This window comes from Macrobrachium nipponense, chromosome 40 (assembly GCF_015104395.2).
Source record: "Macrobrachium nipponense isolate FS-2020 chromosome 40, ASM1510439v2, whole genome shotgun sequence".
NCBI classification, from domain to species: domain Eukaryota; kingdom Metazoa; phylum Arthropoda; class Malacostraca; order Decapoda; family Palaemonidae; genus Macrobrachium; species Macrobrachium nipponense.
In genome coordinates this window covers 36,962,174-36,981,798 of record NC_061101.1, presented here as the reverse complement: position 1 = coordinate 36,981,798, position 19,625 = coordinate 36,962,174, and the positions used below count along the sequence as shown (strand labels likewise).

General features: G+C 38.6%; 1 protein-coding gene across 1 annotated transcript in view; it reads right to left on the bottom strand.

The window, feature by feature from the left end:
* LOC135212086 (isocitrate dehydrogenase [NADP], mitochondrial-like) overlaps nucleotides 1-16,861 on the bottom strand; it is a 51,081-nt gene extending 34,220 nt beyond the window's left edge. The window contains exon 1 of the mRNA XM_064245457.1: nucleotides 16,688-16,861. Coding sequence (XP_064101527.1) covers nucleotides 16,688-16,784 — 97 coding nt within the window. The 5' untranslated portion in view covers nucleotides 16,785-16,861. The remainder of the gene's footprint in view (nucleotides 1-16,687) is intronic.
* Between the last annotated feature and the right edge of the window lie 2,764 nt (nucleotides 16,862-19,625).

Sequence of the window (19,625 nt, the reverse complement as noted above, 5' to 3'; positions counted from 1 at the left end):
TTCAAGGATGTTCCCTAGGAATACAACAAAATAAAAACCACAGGCGTAATGATTTTAAATGTAATTTCCCAAAATTACATCATCATACTTGGTTGCTGCAAATCTGGTGAAAATTGAGTGACTTCGTGAAATACTGATCTGGCACCGCTGGATCTCAGTGATTCCACTAGACCTGGATACGATTCACGCAGTACATGACGACCACTTTGCTCTCAACACCCCCCCTACCACATACACCACCCGCCCCCTCACATTCACCCCACCCATGAAAAGAGAGCAAAGGCGTGAACGCTAGATCAGCTTTAAGCAACCCCATCTCACAAAATGTATGAATGAAGTGTATTTACGCAATACAAGAGGAAAGGTGTAGCGTACTTCGTAAACAAATATGCTGAACATTCTATATATGAAACTCGTCCCTTAGTTTTTATTTATTTGTGGAATAATTCAACCGCGTTGGGAACATCTATTTTTGGAACAAGTCCCAAGCGGAAGCTATTTTCGTTCTCGGTTGGAAACCCCTTGCTGCCAACAGATGATAGATTTCAAAATTCAATTTACACACGCCAAACTGCGCTTCTGTTCTAGTCTCAAATAAAACATTGTACACAAATACATAAGCCAGCGCGGAAATAATAATTTATGCCAAAAGAATGTAGAAATAAAGCTGGGTTTTCCTATGTATACAATGGAATACATCGGGGGCGTCTTTTATATCGGTATACCAAAATAATAAAGTGACAGCAGAAACAACGGTTCTAAGACTTTAATTTGTCCGGTTAAAAAAGTCCAACATTTAAAAGGCAGTAAAAATACCCGAGGAAAATCCGGTTCAAGATCAAATGTTTTTGAAGGGGAATCGAGGTAATAAAACTAAGTCCAGTTGAAACTGCTTCTAAGCGAGGATGAATTGCCAAACTTGGACAATCATCTTTAAGAAATGACACTATGGAGCCGGCGAACCAGCAAGCAGCAGCAGCAGTGAATGGCCGGGCATGAGGAGAGGAGAGGAATACTGGTTAGAGGGGTTGGTTGGTTGGGGAGGAAGAGGATTGCGGGAAGAACGTCAGGGAACACAAACGCACGAATACACGCCTACTCCCAGTAGGTCACGTAGTCCAAAGCCGTTAAATTGCTCTTTACGAACATCGCTTTTATTCCATTTTTTGGTTACGACGAACTCATTAACTGATCTTCAGTTTAACCATGTGGTTGCAGAATCCAAATGGATGATGGAATATGTCACTAGGACTAAATGTTACATAATTGGACCGGTCCTGACCAAGGAACTCGTAGTCCTCACTTGAGCATGGTAACCGGCGCTATAATTCGAACCGGGGCTCATCTGTTGAAGGTAGCACGGATGCTTACGTAAGTTTCAGGTTGCCAAAAAAAAACACTTGCATTCAGTTTGGGTGCGTGAGTTGTCAAGTTAAAATCGGAATCCCTTCATCTGATTTACATTTGCTACAAAGCAACTGGAAATGACGTCATGATTTCTATCAACAAACCCCTAAATAAATATCGGTATACTACATACCACATTCGGGGAGAATGAACGGCGCTCTTTCCGGAGCAAAGGCGCTGAACCCTCCTTCGCCAAGTTTATGAGATCAAGTCAAAGTTTTCATATGGCAAAACCTCTCGCCTTTGAACTCCAGACGTCAAAACTAGCAGTAAACAAAAATTTCTTGTCTACTCGTTAATCCATGACAACAAATAAACCAAGGCTAATAGTCATGCAGTACAAGTCAGTTAGAACGTGAGCCACATCTACAGTCAGCAGACCTCAAGGACATGACTGCATGACGCAGATATGAAACTCAAAGCAATATCAACGGCAACAAAATACAGCACGAATAACTAGAGCAAAATAATGGATTTTTTAAAGTGCTACAGCAATTTTCAAACCACTGCTTAGGGAAATCTAAAATAAATGATAACTAGCTACGATAACAATTAGGGGACAATATTCAGTGCTGTGCATGGTAGTGATAACATTTAGAAATAGAAGAAAGATGGGGATTTTCTGTTGGGCAATTTTTTTAGTTCAAATGTATATATTTATTTACATCAGACTAACACTGAACCTTTTAAGCAATACAAAACAGGGGCTTACACTGTAACGTTATCACGTTACTGGCATAAACCATCATTATTCTATTAATCCTAATATAACAGCATCAAAAGTAAGAAGCGTCAATGAGTTCAGAAAGGGCAACCTTCGACAACATGCCGGCTTTGCGATGGGCATCAAATGATCGCCCATCGTTCGACTACCATAAAATGGCAGCTACGAGCCGGTTCATGTCACATTCCCCGGGTGTATATATAACATAACATTAATATCCATGACAGGGGTCAGGATACTTGTACTGGATAGAAAGAGTCCCAATGAGAGAGAGAGCGACTTGAAATATTAAATGACACGTAATCAAATCACTACTATAATATTAATACTGGCAAGACTATTAGGAATAATGAGTCAATTTGGGGCGTATTCTAAAGAGATGTGAGCAAACTAACATGGAAAGATGAATGTTAGCGGATCATTTTTAGTTAAGAAAAATGGTAAAATACGTGTGAGGATTTTTTTTCAAAGATGATTGATTCATGGCTGAGCAAGATGAATAACTGGCATTTCACTACCTTCCTCTCTCAATACCATAACTGTTATGATAGGGGAAAATTCAGAGGCCATTAACTTCAGTAAGCCTCCAAACAATTCACGACTACTTATGAAAAAGGAAAAAAATGGCATTGAAATTAAAGCGGGGAAAACATCAACGGAAGCGTCAACAAAAATAAAATAATAGTGTAGGAATGAATCAAGATTGGGAAACGAAAACCCAAGGTACGAATACTAAAAAAGGTGTGGAGTATTATGTAATAGCATAAACACGTTACAAAGATGGGGTAACTTCCGTAAAAAAAAAAAAAAAGTTATTTGAAATGACAAAAACTCCATCTACTCCAACTACCAATGACTTGAGGGTACGCAGATAAAATAAAAAATGGTGTAAAAAAATTGTGTTATCTCCCCCCAAAACAGACTGCTTTAGTACATTACAAGAGATAAGCAGAAAACCGCACTAATATGCAAAGCACAGATACCCCCCAAAAAAAGTGAATAAAAAATTTGAGCAAAAACAGATCTCTGTGAGAACAACACCCTACTTAATACCGATTAAAAAAAAAACTTATATAAAGACAAGACTGATCATCTCAACACATGCTGAGAGAGAGAGAGAGAGAGAAGGCAGAGAGAGGAAGGAAGAGAGAACGAGAGAGAGAGAGAGAGAGAGATAATAACGTTCCTCATGAAGGCAACCGTTTGGAGTTTGAAATGAAAGTATGCCTACTTTAACTGCCAAAACCACATAGGCCTAGGCGGTCAAAAGGAAGATAGTACGCCGAAAGTTTAGGAATGTCCGAAACCGCCGTCTTCCTAAAAGTTACTTTCCTTAACCATATTATCCATCCATACAACTCGTTTGGAGTAGAACTTTTCTGCAGTCAGGAAATAAAAGTGAACTCGTTGAGAATAAATTCACAAGCATACGTCACGCCAAACTAAGACGTTGCCTGGCCACCGGCGCACGCACGCTCGCCGTGTTTAGATTCACGTGATGTAAAGCTTGTGAATTCATTCTCAATTATTTCACTTCTGTTTCCTGACTGCAGGAAAGTCGTACTCCAAAACAGGAGTTCTATGAATACTTTAATTTACGGCTGGGTAGGGTCAAACTATAACCCCCGCTATCTTGCTTCATAAGACTGCGGTTGGAGACATTCCCAAACTTCGGGTGTAACTATTTTCCTCAACCGTCTAGCTAGGCCTATGCGGTTTTGACAGTTGGGCATTCAAGACATTCTTTCTTGTTAAACCTAAAACGGCTATCTTAACGACAACGATGACTGTCTTTCTCTCTTTTAGCACGTATGAAGACGATCATCTGTGTACACATGCTTTTTCTTTATTAATCAGTGCATATTTATATATATATATATATATATATATATATATATATATATATATATATATATATCAAACAAGAGGAAGATATACTACACAAACACGAGGAACTAGCATCCACTGGGGCATTTAGCTCCTCCATGGTTTCTGCCACATAATTGGTAAGCACAATTCAGGACAGCCTCCAACCGGGGAACACTGGTGCACGAAGAATCTTCTATTTTTATAAGTAGTGGTGATAACCTTATAATCGAATATTAAGCTTAACGCAAGAACAGTAAATCAAACTGCGAAGGAACTGCATACGTATATGCCCCAATCTCAGTTTCACTTTGTCACCATTATCATGAACTACTTTCCTTCCTAACCTCAGGCTCACTCTTCAATATCCAATGCAAAGTACCTCCAAAGGCTGGCTTTTTAGGCACAACTTAGTTATATCTTCTTATTAATTTCGAGGATTGATTGCAAATAACTATACTTTTATCAATCATGTCTTTTACCACCTGTTCTGCTTTATATGTACTCCAAATCATGATCTAACGTTTATATTTTCTACTCTCATGTCTGTTCCCTGAACATCATTACTAATCTTATTCGCCGCCCAGTCCCGAATATGTTCAACTGTGAAATTTAGAATAACAAGCCCAGGCTTCGTTGACCTAGTATCAATAATAGCAATGGCATTCAAGGCATTTGCAACATCGCCTTTCCTATCAGCGATCTTCTCAGACGATTGTATGGACTTCACGATCAACAGATTCTTTCCTTTAACTTTGTCAACACAGGTAACCATCTCAGGTTGAGGAGCAGCCATATTTTCATAATTGAGTCAACTTACTTTTTCAAGATGGTCGAATTTCGTTGTCCAATCTTGCACACTGGCAACTGGGTCCTGTGCAGACTCAGCACTCCTGTCATCAAGTGTGATGGATAGCTGATCCTGCAATTCAGCAATTTCACCATTTTGACTCATTCCTTTTCAAGTTCCTTACATTCATCTTGAAGATTTTCGTATATCTCGCCATTTCCAGGCAAAATCATAGCAGTTTGGGCAGAGCCACAGCAATTTCCTAGTTTTTTTTGCTTATTTCACCAAGATGCACACATTCTATGTGGGACCAATCACCACATTCAAATCCAATCCATTCTCCTTCTTCAGTATCACCTCTCCTGCAGGAAGGACAGGTCACCCCAGTGCTCTTACTAACCATAATGACTAGGCAACCCCATTAATGGGGATAGGGAAGAATTAAAAACAACTTAGCCCGTAATTTCACTGTTTCACTCGGGAAACCTGGGAGAGACTGCTAGCGAAAATGGGATGAAACTTATTTATGTTCGTGCTGCAAATATACTTGGGCATCTCCAGACGGCAGGAGACAGAGAAACCAAAGAGATTACACAGCCATTATTCGAGAGACAAAGAACTCTGAGGAATGCCAAGTTACACAGAGGCAGATGCTGGCAGTGAACACCAGCTTCTTATCACAATCAAACAGAAACTAAGAGCAACTAACAAAAAGTTGATAAGAGTAATTATGTTTAATACAGTAAAGCATCTTGAACATGAACATCGAGAGGATTTTGCAATTTAATGTCGAAATATACTCGCCGTTCAAGGAACCAAATCTGGGGAGGACCAAGCAATCAGTGAAGTCTAGATGAACCTCGGAAATTGTTTATCAAGTTGTTGGAAAATAAGTGAAGGGAAATGGGGTACCAAGACAGAAATATTGCATATCAGATGAAATCTGTGATACAATAAAGAGTAGACATGAGCAGATCATAAATATGGACAAATTTAAAGTTGAACCCAAGTCAGGAGAATTAATTGGATGATCCTCACAAAACCATGTGTTCATCGAGTGGCGTTAATGTTAGGAATGGAATATGGGAAATTTAGACTTGAAGCCAAGCACTGGAATCCGAGCGCTTTAATGAATTTGTTCTTGTGTGTTTGTTAGGTATGAATATGCATTTATGAAACTGAATAAATACAATAAAAGAATGATTTTCAAACTATGGTAAAAACTGAGATTTGGTCAAAACTGATATTCCCCATAAAAAATAACTTTGCGTGTAGGATATTATAACCTTTAGTGTAAAAAAAAAGTAAAAAAATATACATAAACATGCGTATATTAATGTTAAGGTAGCCCAAATATTCATGAATAAAATACAGTATCTTTACAGGAAACTACAAATGAAGGAAACGCCTTTCCAGACAACGCTTCTTATAACATTTCTGTGGGGAAATTAAAACTTCGTCTCTAGCCCTGTACGTACACATTTCCATGTGCTAAGTTTCTTCATTACTGATTCCTCTTCAAAATCAGTGACTTCATGCACTTACATATTCATGTCTGCTTCAGCTTTTGCTACTATGTCAGTCATAGTGTCTTCAGAAGTTCAAGTGGAATAACAATGCATAACTACATTATTATGTATTCTCCTTTTAATTTATTCATTTCCTTACTGTTTAATTATTTTAATCGCTAGTTTGTTAATACATTTTATATATAATAATTCATCTTCTCCTGTATGTCACATTATGTTTTGTTACTTTCTAATGCACACCATATTCCTTGGAAGCCTGAATTTCAAGTCAGTGGCCTCTTTGGCGGACTTGTTCCATATAAATAGGATAATAAATAATTCACAAACCACTACAATGTTCCTCCCATCGTTCTTATTTTTCCGGCGTTATTGATCCACCTCTATCTCAATACGAGTTTCCCTCTTTCTTTTCTCTCCTGGATATTTTATTAACAATTCTGTAGGCTATCTTAACACCAATGGCACTCTTGACCACATGGATTTGTCAGGATCATCCCTTTCATCTGCCATTTCTCTCTTATCTCTTATTGACCTTCACGTAAATTCATATCTGGAGCTGAATACTCCTTACGTTCTACTCGAGTTTGAAATGTAGCCTTATTGTGTTCTGCTTATGTCTGTTCTCTATTGTATCCCAAATCTCACCTGATTCCAAGTTTCCATCCTTTTATATAAATTCCTTCAGATTCCGAGGTTTCCATCCTTTTATGTCAATTCCATATCGTTTCCCAGTTTCATCGGATTCCAAGATTTCCATCCTTTCTTGTCAAATCCATATCGTTTCCTAGTTTCACCCGATTCCAAGGTTTCCATCCTTTTATGTCAACCAGTTTCACCTGATTCCAAGGTTTCCATCTTTTTATGTCAATTCCATATCGTCTTCCAAGTTCCACCGATTCCAAGGTGTTCATCCTTTTATGCCAACCACTTTCACCTGATTCCAAGGTTTCCATCCTTTTATGCCAACCACTTTCACCTGATTCCAAGGTTTCCATCCTTTTATGCCAACACTTTCAACCCTGATTCCACGGTTTCCATCCTTTTATGCCAACCACTTTCACCTGATTCCAAGGTTTCCATCCTTTTATGCCAACCACTTTCACCTGATTCCAAGGTTTCCATCCTTTTATGCCAACCACTTTCACCCGACTCCAAGGTTTCCATCCTGTCAACACATTTCCCCCATCTTCATCTCCAAAAGATTGCTCAACATTTCCGATGTTAATCCAAGCTCCATTGATTGCCTGCTCTTCCTCTGATATGGTTTCTAGAAGTTACAGTTCGATATTCAACTGCTTAATAATCTCGATGTTCGGGTTTAAGATGCTCTACTGTATTAATAATTCTTTAACAACTTTTTGTTGATTGCTTATCATTTCTGCTTTCGTGTTGCAATAGCAAGTTGGTGATTAATACCACCATCTGCATCTCTGTTAACTCCTAACCACAGTGTTACGCAGAATATGAAATAAACAATAAAGCCCCATGATTGGGAAATGGAAATCATAGCAGAGACCTGACAATGAGGAGGTAACTGCAGAGGCATTGAATTTTACCTCGGTTTATAATGAGAATATTCTTTACGAAAGGTCTTGCGTCACTATGGTGTTCCCTTTAAGTATGTATAGCGCTTGAAAGCATTCATGAACGGTGCAGATGCAAAGTCAATGTTGATGAGGTCTTGTCACGCGAATCTGCATTAATCAGTGGGGTGCTACAAGGGAATGTTATGTCACTTTTGCAGTTTGCTCTTCTCGTGGATTTTATAATGAAGAAAGTAGTCAGACAGAATGAGATTATGGAAATGCCGTTTTATGCAAAACACCACCTCAAAATTTACATTGTTTACTTAAACAGGCTACTGCATATATCGTGATGCTACTAATATATATACATAAAAAATGCAATAACGAGGGCAGAGTACAAAAGGATGAATTGGTATTTGAAAAATATAGGAAAAACAGAAATAATGACCATAAAGTAAGTTCAAATGGACAAAATCTCACTAGATCGATAAGTATTAAGTATTGATGAGGTTGCGTCTTCCCATCGTTTAAGGATACTGATATCCAACTGAGGTTTTCATCAGTTGGAATTCAGTGAGAGACTTCAACAATGCGCATGCAGAATACGACTTGGCAATCAAATGAGGCAGACACTGCATTCAAAAAAAAAGACTAAAATTCAGTGCCATCTGCATTGCTACACAAACAATCGTGGTTTGGCATAAAAAATATGAGATCTTGCATCTCTCTATCGGTTTGAGAACCAAGATTTCGGAAGAATATTAGAAGTTGGATGGAAGGAGAGAGTGAGGAATGATTCTATACCGGAAATAACACTCCTTCAAATGAAGATATAACGATCAAGGAGCGATGGAGAATGTTTGGGCTGTTTCTTTGCACAACACCGGGAAGAATATATTCCAGTGCGTGTAAGTGCATACGAACATACATGCAATAACTTCTCTTGATAGGAGGTGACTGGAGAGAGAGAGAGAGACGAAAAAATGCACAATACAACTACCAAATTTATATAATACTCTAACTAATAGAGGTGCCTGAGAGAGAGAGAAGAGAGAGAGAGAGAGAGAGAGAGAGAGAGAGAGAGAGAGAGAGAGGAAAAAATGCACAATACAACTACCAAATTTATATAGTACTCTTAACTGCTGATTCAAACTACGTAGTACTTCAGAGGGGCTCATCAGAAGTCAGTGGATTCCTCCATACCTATCATCATCATTCATCCTACCTTGCATATTGCATACATTCTCGTACTTCCTGGATAATATTTTTGTTTATTTGTTTGTATGGTGTTTTTACGTTGCATGGAACCAGTGGTTAATGGGGCGGCCATTCCCAAAATCTTTTTCGCCACGTCAGTCTAACGTTTCTATAATAATAATAATAATAAGTTTTCCCAGTTTCCTTTCCCTAAGACTTCTGCATTACTGATTTACTTTTCACAAAGCTATCTCTGTTCTTTCCGTTCGATCAAACCATCTCAATAATTCTTAAAACCACTCACCTAAGTGCCGATTTTCCCACTTCTGTGTATCTGCACATTTCTCACCATTTCAACATTTCTCAAACTGGATATCGTTCACCTAAACTTCATCTTACCTAACTTTCTTCATTCACATTTAACATCAACACTTAACTTTACACACAGGAGATTTGGCTTTACACCCCTTTCATATATATTCACTTTGGTGTCCACAGACAATTCGTTTTTTTCCATTATCTTAATTGCCACTCCTTTTGTGTGAATTGCCTCTTCTTTCCTCCTACCCTCATCTGTTCTACTTACTTCAATGCATATACAATTTAACTGCTTCTGTTCTTTCAGTATTCATACCAACATTCATTGCAGAAGCTTCTTGATTCTTGACCTCACTTCTGCGCCATATAATATATATATATATATATATATAGTATATATATATATATATATATATATATATATCTATATATATATATTAAATAAAAAAATAATATATATATATATATATATATTACATACTCTCAACTTGATCCTCTTGCAATTTTTAAACTCTAGTTTCTACTATTTCTCTTTACCAACTCCAGTCACGCCGCTAAAATATGCCACTATCAACCATTCCACATTCATATCCCAGACCTTTGCATTTACACCCACTCACCTTTCTTAGACTTCTGGCAACATTCCAGCAATTATCAACATGAACGGCCACAGAGCGACATAACACACTTTTGTCTAAGAGCCACGACTACAGCAAACCAGTCACTTTCCTGTCTACATGTCCTAACACACTCACTTCCATCCTACAGTTTCATTGCAGTCAACTTACCATCTAAACCTTTCTCAATGCCAAAACATTGCCCTTCTACTAATTCTGAGTTAGTTTTTATTCTCTACTTTCAAATTTCCTCCTCTTCTCTTATCCAACTGTTGACGGTTTACAGTGCTATCTCAATCAAAAGCTTATTTAGTTACGCATACATACATTAAATAGATACACATGCAAACATATACATACAATCACTTAACGAGAGAGACAGGGGGTGGCTCTGGTGAAAAAGCACAAAATGCCCCTACAACGTTTATTCTTTAACAGCTGACTCAAATAAAATTCCATTCAAACTAACTTCCATAATATTATTTGCTTCAGACGAAATCTCACCTGATACGTGTGATTCTCCCAAACCCTGCATCATTCACCCCATCTCGTAAATTGTACACATCCTCGCGATTCGATAGTATGGCGGTTCCTTTCCAAAATCTTTCACAGCATCTAACTAACCCTTCCTAACTTCCTTCCCTAAATACTTCTGCATTTGTTAAATCTCTTATCACAAGCCTATCTCTGCCGATTTTTCTCATTTGACCAAACTATCTCAAAAAACTTAAAAAGGACCATTTTCCTATTTCTGTATCAAAAAGGACCATTTTCCTAATTCTGTATCGGCATAATTTTCATCCAGTCAAATTTAATAACGCTGGCTATTGGTCATCTAAACAGCTTCACTTCAACTTTTTATCAATAATTTTTAACATCCACACACAACTTCTATAAAGGTGGTTTAGCTTTACAATTCCTTCATAACTCCCAACTTGGTTTCCACAGACAACTCAAGTCTCTTCCAATTTTTTCCCACACACTCCTCTGCCTTCTTGCTTGCTTCTGCTTTTCTGTGGGTCTCCTCTCCTCCCATGGGTCCTACCTCCATCTGTTCTCTTTGCTCCCAAATACTACTGATACACATCAGCTGCTGAGGAAGTCCCTCTCCCTGATACTTTGTCATCCAGAACCTATTCTTACAAAATTTGCAATGCGCACTACGGATGTTGAGGAAATTCTTGATAATCTTGATAGCTGGGATGGAGAAGACCCTGACAATTTCTTCCGTTTTTAAAAGTTTCTTGTACGTTGTCTCCCATGATTAGTCGATTTCATAGATTTGTATGACGACGTAATACCTCTTGAGGACGAGTGCAAGCTTAACAATACAATGACCGTTCCTAAGAATGTAGGAATGACATTTGTAGACTGCAGTAACTACAGGTCAATTGCTTTTCTCCCTGTGCTCTACAAAACTGCGGAAAAACCTATTAGGCCACTATGTAAGTATGTGGAACTTAAAGGATTGTTTAGCTGTCAGTCAATATGCAAATAAGCAGTTAAGTATCTACGATGTCCTTTTAGACTGAACTTGCCATTTGCAAGAGAACCTTGATAAGTGGTTTGAGTGCAGATTTTAGTGCTACTTCCGATTTAGTAAATCACAAGGTACTTACAAACTTCAATCTTGGAGAGGGTAAGCAACAAGTTGCTGCTGATGGGATCTTAGAGTGAACCAACCAAGGGCTATTGTGTCTGGAGTTCCACAGGGTAGCGTTCTTGGTCCACTGTTATTAAGAGCATAAAAGTCATAATTATGGTAGTTGGCCTGGAAAACACGACTCTTTAGTATGCCCATGATGCAACACTTGTGGGTGTGGTAGTCTCTCCACTTATGAGAAATGAAGCTGCCCTCAGCCTCAGTTGGGACATGGGCCGGATCATTGAATGAAGTAATCGCTGGAGTATGAGGCCGAACAACAGTAAAACGAAAACACTATTGATTAGCAGACCACCCCATCCTTCCCTTCAGGTGGATGGGACTTTGCTGAATGAGTCTGAAGCTTTAACTATTTTAAGTGTAAATTTTGGATCGCATCTTCCTCTTGCAAACCATCTAATGAAAGTTTCAGCAAATGCCGCACGAAAGTTCAGTATTGTCAGTAAAGGCCTCTCATATTTATGCCAGTGATAAAACCAATGCAACCTGCTTTAGGTCATTTGTCCTTCCTTTACTTGAATAGTTCTATGGTGTGAATGTCTGCTACTACCAAAGATTTATCTCTTTTTAGACAGTGATTCGTGGTAGTACGTTTGTTTCCTAATAGCAGTAGTTACGACTTGGACTACTGATGGATGGTCTCTTGCTTGTCATTTTTTCATACGTTGTATTTTAACAGCTCTCTCACATTCTCAATTGGTCTCTGATCCCTTCTTCCTGCCGAAAGCAACCACATTTGCAGAACAGCAGAACGAATAAGAAGAAAATGTGCCTCGATGTCGAGCTTCTCAGTTCCAGAGGTCCTTTATTCTTCACATCATTGTACCGTGGGACAGCCCTCAGAGAATATCGAGCAACTGGAATTTAAGTGCAGCCAATAATTTCCCTTTTATCACATTCTCAAAACCTTCCAAATTGACCTCCATCAATTATATACAGTTTTATCCTTTGCTTTCAAATTCCTTCCCCGTTTACACCGATACCGTTCTTCCCTTATCAGTCCTTCTGTCATCTGTTGAATTTCTCAATAAAAAGCTTGCCTATTCACATAAATACACACATGTCTATACACACACATAAATAAATATACAATCACCTCCCAAGACAGGTAGCGGCCCTAGAGAAAAAACAAAAATGGCCACATACTCCAGCTGTTGAATTAGAGGGGCATCCCCTGCCGACAAAATTCCACAACTACAAGGAACCTCTTTATAAACGTGAGGATTCCCGCACACCCAGCATCATCCCTCCTACTTTGCAAACTGCACATTTTTTTTGTAATTCCTGCATATTGGGGCGGTCCCTTTCCAAACTTTCATCCCCATCAGTCCAACCCTTCCTAAGTCTTCCTGTGGCCTGTAACACTTCTGCATTAAATCACTTCTCACTAACTAACTTCTGTTCAGTCTTTCTACTTGATTAAACCATCTCAAAACTCCTCCCACCACTTAACTGCCCAATTTCCTACTTCTGTGTATCTGCACATTTCTCATCCTACAAATTCTTCATCATGGACACTTCACTTTCTTCTTTTACATTAAACATCCACACTATTATTCAAACTAAGTTGGTTTAGATTTCCAATCCCTTAATCGTCCACTTTGGCTTCCAAAGAATTCATGTTTCTTTCCCGTTCTATTCCACTTTCCACTATCTTCATTGCTACTGCTGTTTTGTGACTAGCTTCATCTCTCATCCTACCATCATCTATTCAATTTACTCCCAAGTAGTTGAACAAATTATATGCTTTTATCCTCTCACTATTCATATCGACATTTATTGCTCAATCTTCTCGGTTCACAAGAAGCACAACCTTACTTTCTTCTACTTAGCCAAAGCTTTATTCTCTCTCAAACACTTCAACTCTTACTATTACCTTATGCAGTTTCTCTTCACCATCACCAATTAGCACAGCATCACCTGCCAACATCAACCATTCCGCAGCCCTCGGCGCATTTTCATATCCCAAACCTTTGTATTCACTTCTACCGACCTTTTGCAGACTTCTTGCATCACCACTCTATCCATAAAAAGAACGAACATCCACTGGGACTAGCTCACCTTTGTCTAACCCAGTGCTGCGTCAAACCAGTCACTTTCCTGCCTGCAAATTCTAATGAACGCATCACTTCCAGTGTAAAAACTTTTAGTTGCAGGCAAAAACTTTCCTTCTTACACCTATACTCAGCACACTCCACGTAGCCCCTTTATCAATTTCTTTAAGGGTTTCCCCCTTTCCTTTCAGATTTCTTACATGACTTACATAATAATACGCTTAAGCCATACAACAACCTCTTCCTTGTCTAGACTGATAATGTTCTTATCAGTCCTGCAATCTCTTACACCTATACTCAGAACACTCCATGTATAGCCCCTTCATCAATTTCTTTAAGGGTTTCACCTTGCCTTTCTAGATTCTTACATACTGTCATAATAATACGCTGAAGCCATACCAACAACGTTTCCTTGCTAGACTGATAATGTTCGGTATCAGTCCTGTAATCTGTTTACTTCTCATCAAATTGATTGCCTTCTTACACTCGCAATATATAATATCTATATATATATATATATATATATATATATCTATTACATACATATATAAATTGTATATGTGTAGCACACTCCAACCAACCCCGTGCATTAATTGCAAAAACACTGGGGAGAATTTCATTCCATTATATCGTAAGGCATTTAACGATGATTGAAATCTTCTGTCCATTTACACTAATTTAATATGGAATTAATTAAACCTATCGAAGGAAGGTTGGCGGGGTATCTTTTATCTCTCTCTAGAATGGAAACGATCAAGTTCTGAGGTCCAAACAGCTTAGATGTATGCTTTAAGTTTTATCACTAATTAAGCAGCAGTTTTAGTGGTAGTTAATGCAAAATTTCACGTTTAAAGTTTTATAATATATATAGATATATATAAATATATACATATATATTGCGTGTGTGTACATGTATATTAATCTTTCGACTTCTTGTAACAAACATGAACCAAGCTTAGGCAACCATACAAGAGCTGTTCACTACAAGCGAACCCAAGCCCCCAAGGATCCTGAATAAAGAAAAGTTGACTGATTTCCTTGTGTTCTGGTGTGGATTTTGTTGTGTGTGAGAGAGAGAGAGGACGATGAGAAGAGACAGAGAGAGAGAGACGACGATGACTTTAGATTGAGGAGAGAGAGAGAGAGAGAGAGAGAGAGCATCAATTTTCTTGATTGGGTTTAGTCAATGACATTGAATCACATCGCTGCCCAGTCATTGCCACCTGAATCACCACCAAATGTCTGATTAGCCACTTTACTTCACTACTAAACTTTAGTCATAGGTATAGCAAGCGGTAAACGCGTAATAAACACAGCTTTCCAGGAGAAACACAAAAAAAGCAAGCCTTACTACAATAGTCAGATTTCAATACCCTAGAATACCATTTTAATACATACCGTAGGAATTTTAATATGATTCAAATAACAGACACCACAGAATACCAAGCTTTGGTCTTAATCCCACCAAAGAAGGATGTTCAGTTAACACACCGGTTCTTGGATGCTTGCCGACTATGAATAGTTACTTATAACCGGGGCTGGATATTCATCCGAAAGTAAAAATACCGCAAGTAATGTAGACTAACCATTAACCAATATAATTCCAACCCTAGATCTTCCATCATTCCTTGAACTTGGTCAACGAATGCACACAACCGATCCTACACTCTTAATCACTGGGTAACTGTAAATAGCTTTACTAATTAATCAACTAACAGCATGGCTAACCTCTAAACACGTGTTTGTTATTACCCGCGCTAATAACAGGAAACAGGTGTTACTGTGTGACCTCTACTTTTACAAGGATCGAAAGATTTAATGATAATACTAAAGCGCCATCCACATTTATACTAATTATATACTTTTACTTATTACTGTTGCTATCAAAGATGAAATTACACGTGGAAGTGGAATGGAGAAGCTGGGAAACTTTCTTTAAAGGCATCTGGCATTACATACAACGTTTATATGCACCCAAGCACAATGCCTTTGCTTCCTTTAAATCTACTTTCGATTTTGAGTAACAAGAACATTGCAAATATCTATGTCTAATAATATCACTGTATCCGCAAATATTCCTTTCCTTTTCTTTTACTAAATATGTATACCAAAGGTGCAGCGAGAAATTATCAGTATTCAAATGCTCCTGAGCGGTGATCAACTAACAACTACACGAAGAGGGCTTCCATGCTTCTGATAGACATTGACTTACAAAGTTGAATGAACTCGAGTCTTGTGGATTAAATACTATAACTAAACCTTCAAAATCCACAGCTAAATAATAAAACAATAACGCCCGTGTGGCAGAGTTTAGTAATCTAAACATGATGTGCTTATCGCAAGATAATCATGAACATACGAACGATATTACGCATTTAATGCCTTACGCCTACAATTCACGGGCGCCACGAAACTTGAATCGGAATTTATTGAAATACGCGAGCATGGCGGAATAAAACCAAAGTACCTTAAAAATACAAAAGTTACGATAAACAAGACAAAAAACAAACGAAAATTGAATCCTGTCAGATTCAGCGTGCAACCCAACGACCAAAGATCAATGTACTGTTAAACGCATCTGTGAACGGAATACTAGCAAATCCCAATGCTCTTATAATTTTACTTGTTCTTTACTGAAAGCAGAAATAAAACGCGAGTAGTCTCGAAAATTTATTTGCCTAAGCGTTCAAATTAAATACTGCGAATTTCCTGTACTACGCGAACTTTAACCCTGGTACTGCGTAGCCTGCTGGCTTTAATAGGGTCGCCTCCGATTTCTCCTTCAAGCTACGTCCGACTTTATACAAGCTTTGCACACATTATACTCAATATTATCCTTTAAGATGTACCTTTTACACTTCCATGTTGATCAGAGAATTGTAGAATGCCAACGTGAGCTATTAACTGCCCAAGTTGTGGCGGATTTTAAATTCATAAGCACCCTCGCAATGACAATCTAGGAACAATAGGTTTGAACAGTTAAGAGGTTTACTTACATGATCTCTGGCTGAGAACTGTAGGCACTGCAATTTTGGCCTGTTTTGGGACTGCCGCTAAGGCAACTTTTCCAATGTTTATTAGAGTGGACGACATGTTTGCCGATGTTGCGTGTTGCACTCCTACTCTTGTTCCTACCTGCCACAGACAAGGCAATACCGGCAGCGGGGTCCGCTTCGGACTGAAACAATGCATGAAAGGTGTTACACCTTTCAAAACTTTGAGAAAGTTAACGTAAACAGAACATTTTCATTAGAGTTCTATGGTATTTTAAGTGTTAAATTAAGTAAATTAAAATAATTTAAGTATTTTAGATAAGAATAAAAATTCATCATGCCGATATTATGTAACAATATAAAATATAAAGCCACAACAGCTGCGCGATTTGCTGCGCAAAGTCAGACAAGAGCAGCCGACGGACAGTCTCCAGCTCCCGCATCAGCTGGAGGGCGCCACTCGCACATACGCTTATTTGTTAAAATTATTTAGTTTTTATTAATTTCACCATCTTCAGGCTGACGGTAAGTACGGTTACACCATCGTTGCGTATTTTAATACACTGTTTTAGTATCGTGATGACCAAGAAAGTGACAAATACAAAGAATTGTGGGCCTCGGTTAGCCAAGCCTGACGGTGACTCCCGGTGCAAGAGTCATTTCACGAGCAAAACACTGCAATCACTGCAAAGGAGAGAAATTCTCCTGCAGGCGATCGATAGCCATGATTCTTTAGTGATTGTTTATATTATGGGTTGAAATTTCACGGTTTATGTTGGCTGTTGTTGTTATGTTTCGGTGAGCGAGTTTTCATACTCAAAAAAGTAGTCCATCCAAATGTATTTTGTTTTTCACGTAATTTGTATTCCATTTTCGGTATTTCAATGTCAAAACAATCTCGGATACGTATGTTATCGGTTTCAAATTTATTTTAAAATTTATATGCTCTTAAATAGGACACAGCCGCGATGGAGGTGTGCCGGCTTTTGTGCGTGCTCAGTATATTTGGATGTGTACTATCATCATCGCAGGACAAAGGGAAAATTTGGTAGTTGTCAGCATTGTTTTATAGGTTAATCTAAGCAAACGCATCCGGTCCCGTTATTTGATTTGTATAACATTTACATTCATGCAGTTGCTATTGGTAGTTACGTTTCTGGGTAGCATAAACCTAACTATTAAATACTACAGCATAATTTAATATACCATTTGAATACCGCGGGTTGAGCATTGTTATGTTTGTTGAATACATTTTGAATTCAAAATTTCTTACCCGGTAAAATATCTACAGCTCATATATAGTAGAGTAAGCTGTACTGGGACATGCGCCTATACTAAACATAAGGATAGTTGAATAATTAGCTATTATTTACTGGGATACACAAATGCGGATAAATATTACAAGGTTGTTTCATCTTTAGCTAGAGTGTACAGCAACACAAAAACATCTATAAGAATTACAAGGCGTTTTCATCATTAGCTAAGCCTAGTTGGAGCATGCAAGCACCGGTAGCATTACCAGGCAGTTACATTATAAGCTAAATGTGTAGGGGTACATAAACACCGGTACGCAAATTTCATCTTGGGCTAAAATGTACTTGGGCATACAAAAACATCTATGCATGACCAGGCAGTTTAATCATGACCTATTGTACACTGGTATGCAAACACTGATAGGCATGCTGTTGGGTAGATTCCTCATGAGTTAGAGATTACTGGGGCAAGCAAGCATCTGGCCGTATTGCCAGAAAGTTTCATTGTGAGCTAAAGTTTAGCTACAAGGGCACACAAACACCTGGGCTTATCACCATGGAGTTTCATCATGAGATAAAGTGTACTGGCACACAAACACCTGGCCTTATTACCAGGATGTTTCCTCTTGAGCTAAGGTTACTGGGCACAGAAATTACCGTACACACCACTAAGCTATTTTGGCATGGGATAAAGGTGTAGTGAGGCGCACAAACACCTGTATGTATGACAAACTGGTCACACAAGCATCTATAAGCATAATCAGGGAGTTTCATCATTACCTAAGGTTACTGGGCACACAAACACCTATACACATTGCCAAGCTGTTTCATCAAGAGATAAAAGTGTACTTGGGTGCACAAACACCTGGGTATAGGACCAGGCAGTTTCATCTTTAAGGTTACTGGGAACACAAACACCTGTACACATTACCAACGTTTTCATCAGGAGATAAAGGTGTACTGAGGCACACAAACACCTGTATTCATGGTCAGGCAGTTTCATTGTGAGCTTAGATTACTGCACGCACAAACACCCGTACCCATTACTCGTTGTTTCATCAGGAGAAAAAGGTGTACTGAGGCACACAAACACCTGCATATAGGACCAGGCAGTATCATCATTAAGGTTACTGGGCACACAAACACCTGTTCACATTACCAACTGTCTCATCAGGAGATAAAGTTGTACAGGGGCGCACAAACACCTGTATGTATGAACAGGCAGTTTCATCATGAGCTAAGGTCAGTGGGCATACAAACACCCACTCACATTACCAGCAGTTTCATCAGGAGATAAAGGTGTACTGGGGTGCACAAACACCTGTATATAGGACCAGGCAGTTGCATCAGTAACTACGGTTATTGGCCACACAAACACCTATACACATTACCAACTGTTTCATCAGGAGATTAGGTTACTGGATGCACAAACACCCGCACAATTACAAGCTGCTTTATCACGAAATAAAGGTTTACTGGGGCACAAACACCTGTATGTGTGATCAGGCAGTTTCGTCATGAGCGAAGGTTACTGGACACACAAACACCCTTGCAAATTAGCATTTCATCATCAGATAAAGGTGTACTGGGGCACACACCCACATGTATGCATAACCAGTCAGTCTCCTCATGAGGTAAGGTTGCTGGGAACATAAACACCCATATGCATTACCAAGCGCTTTCAATAT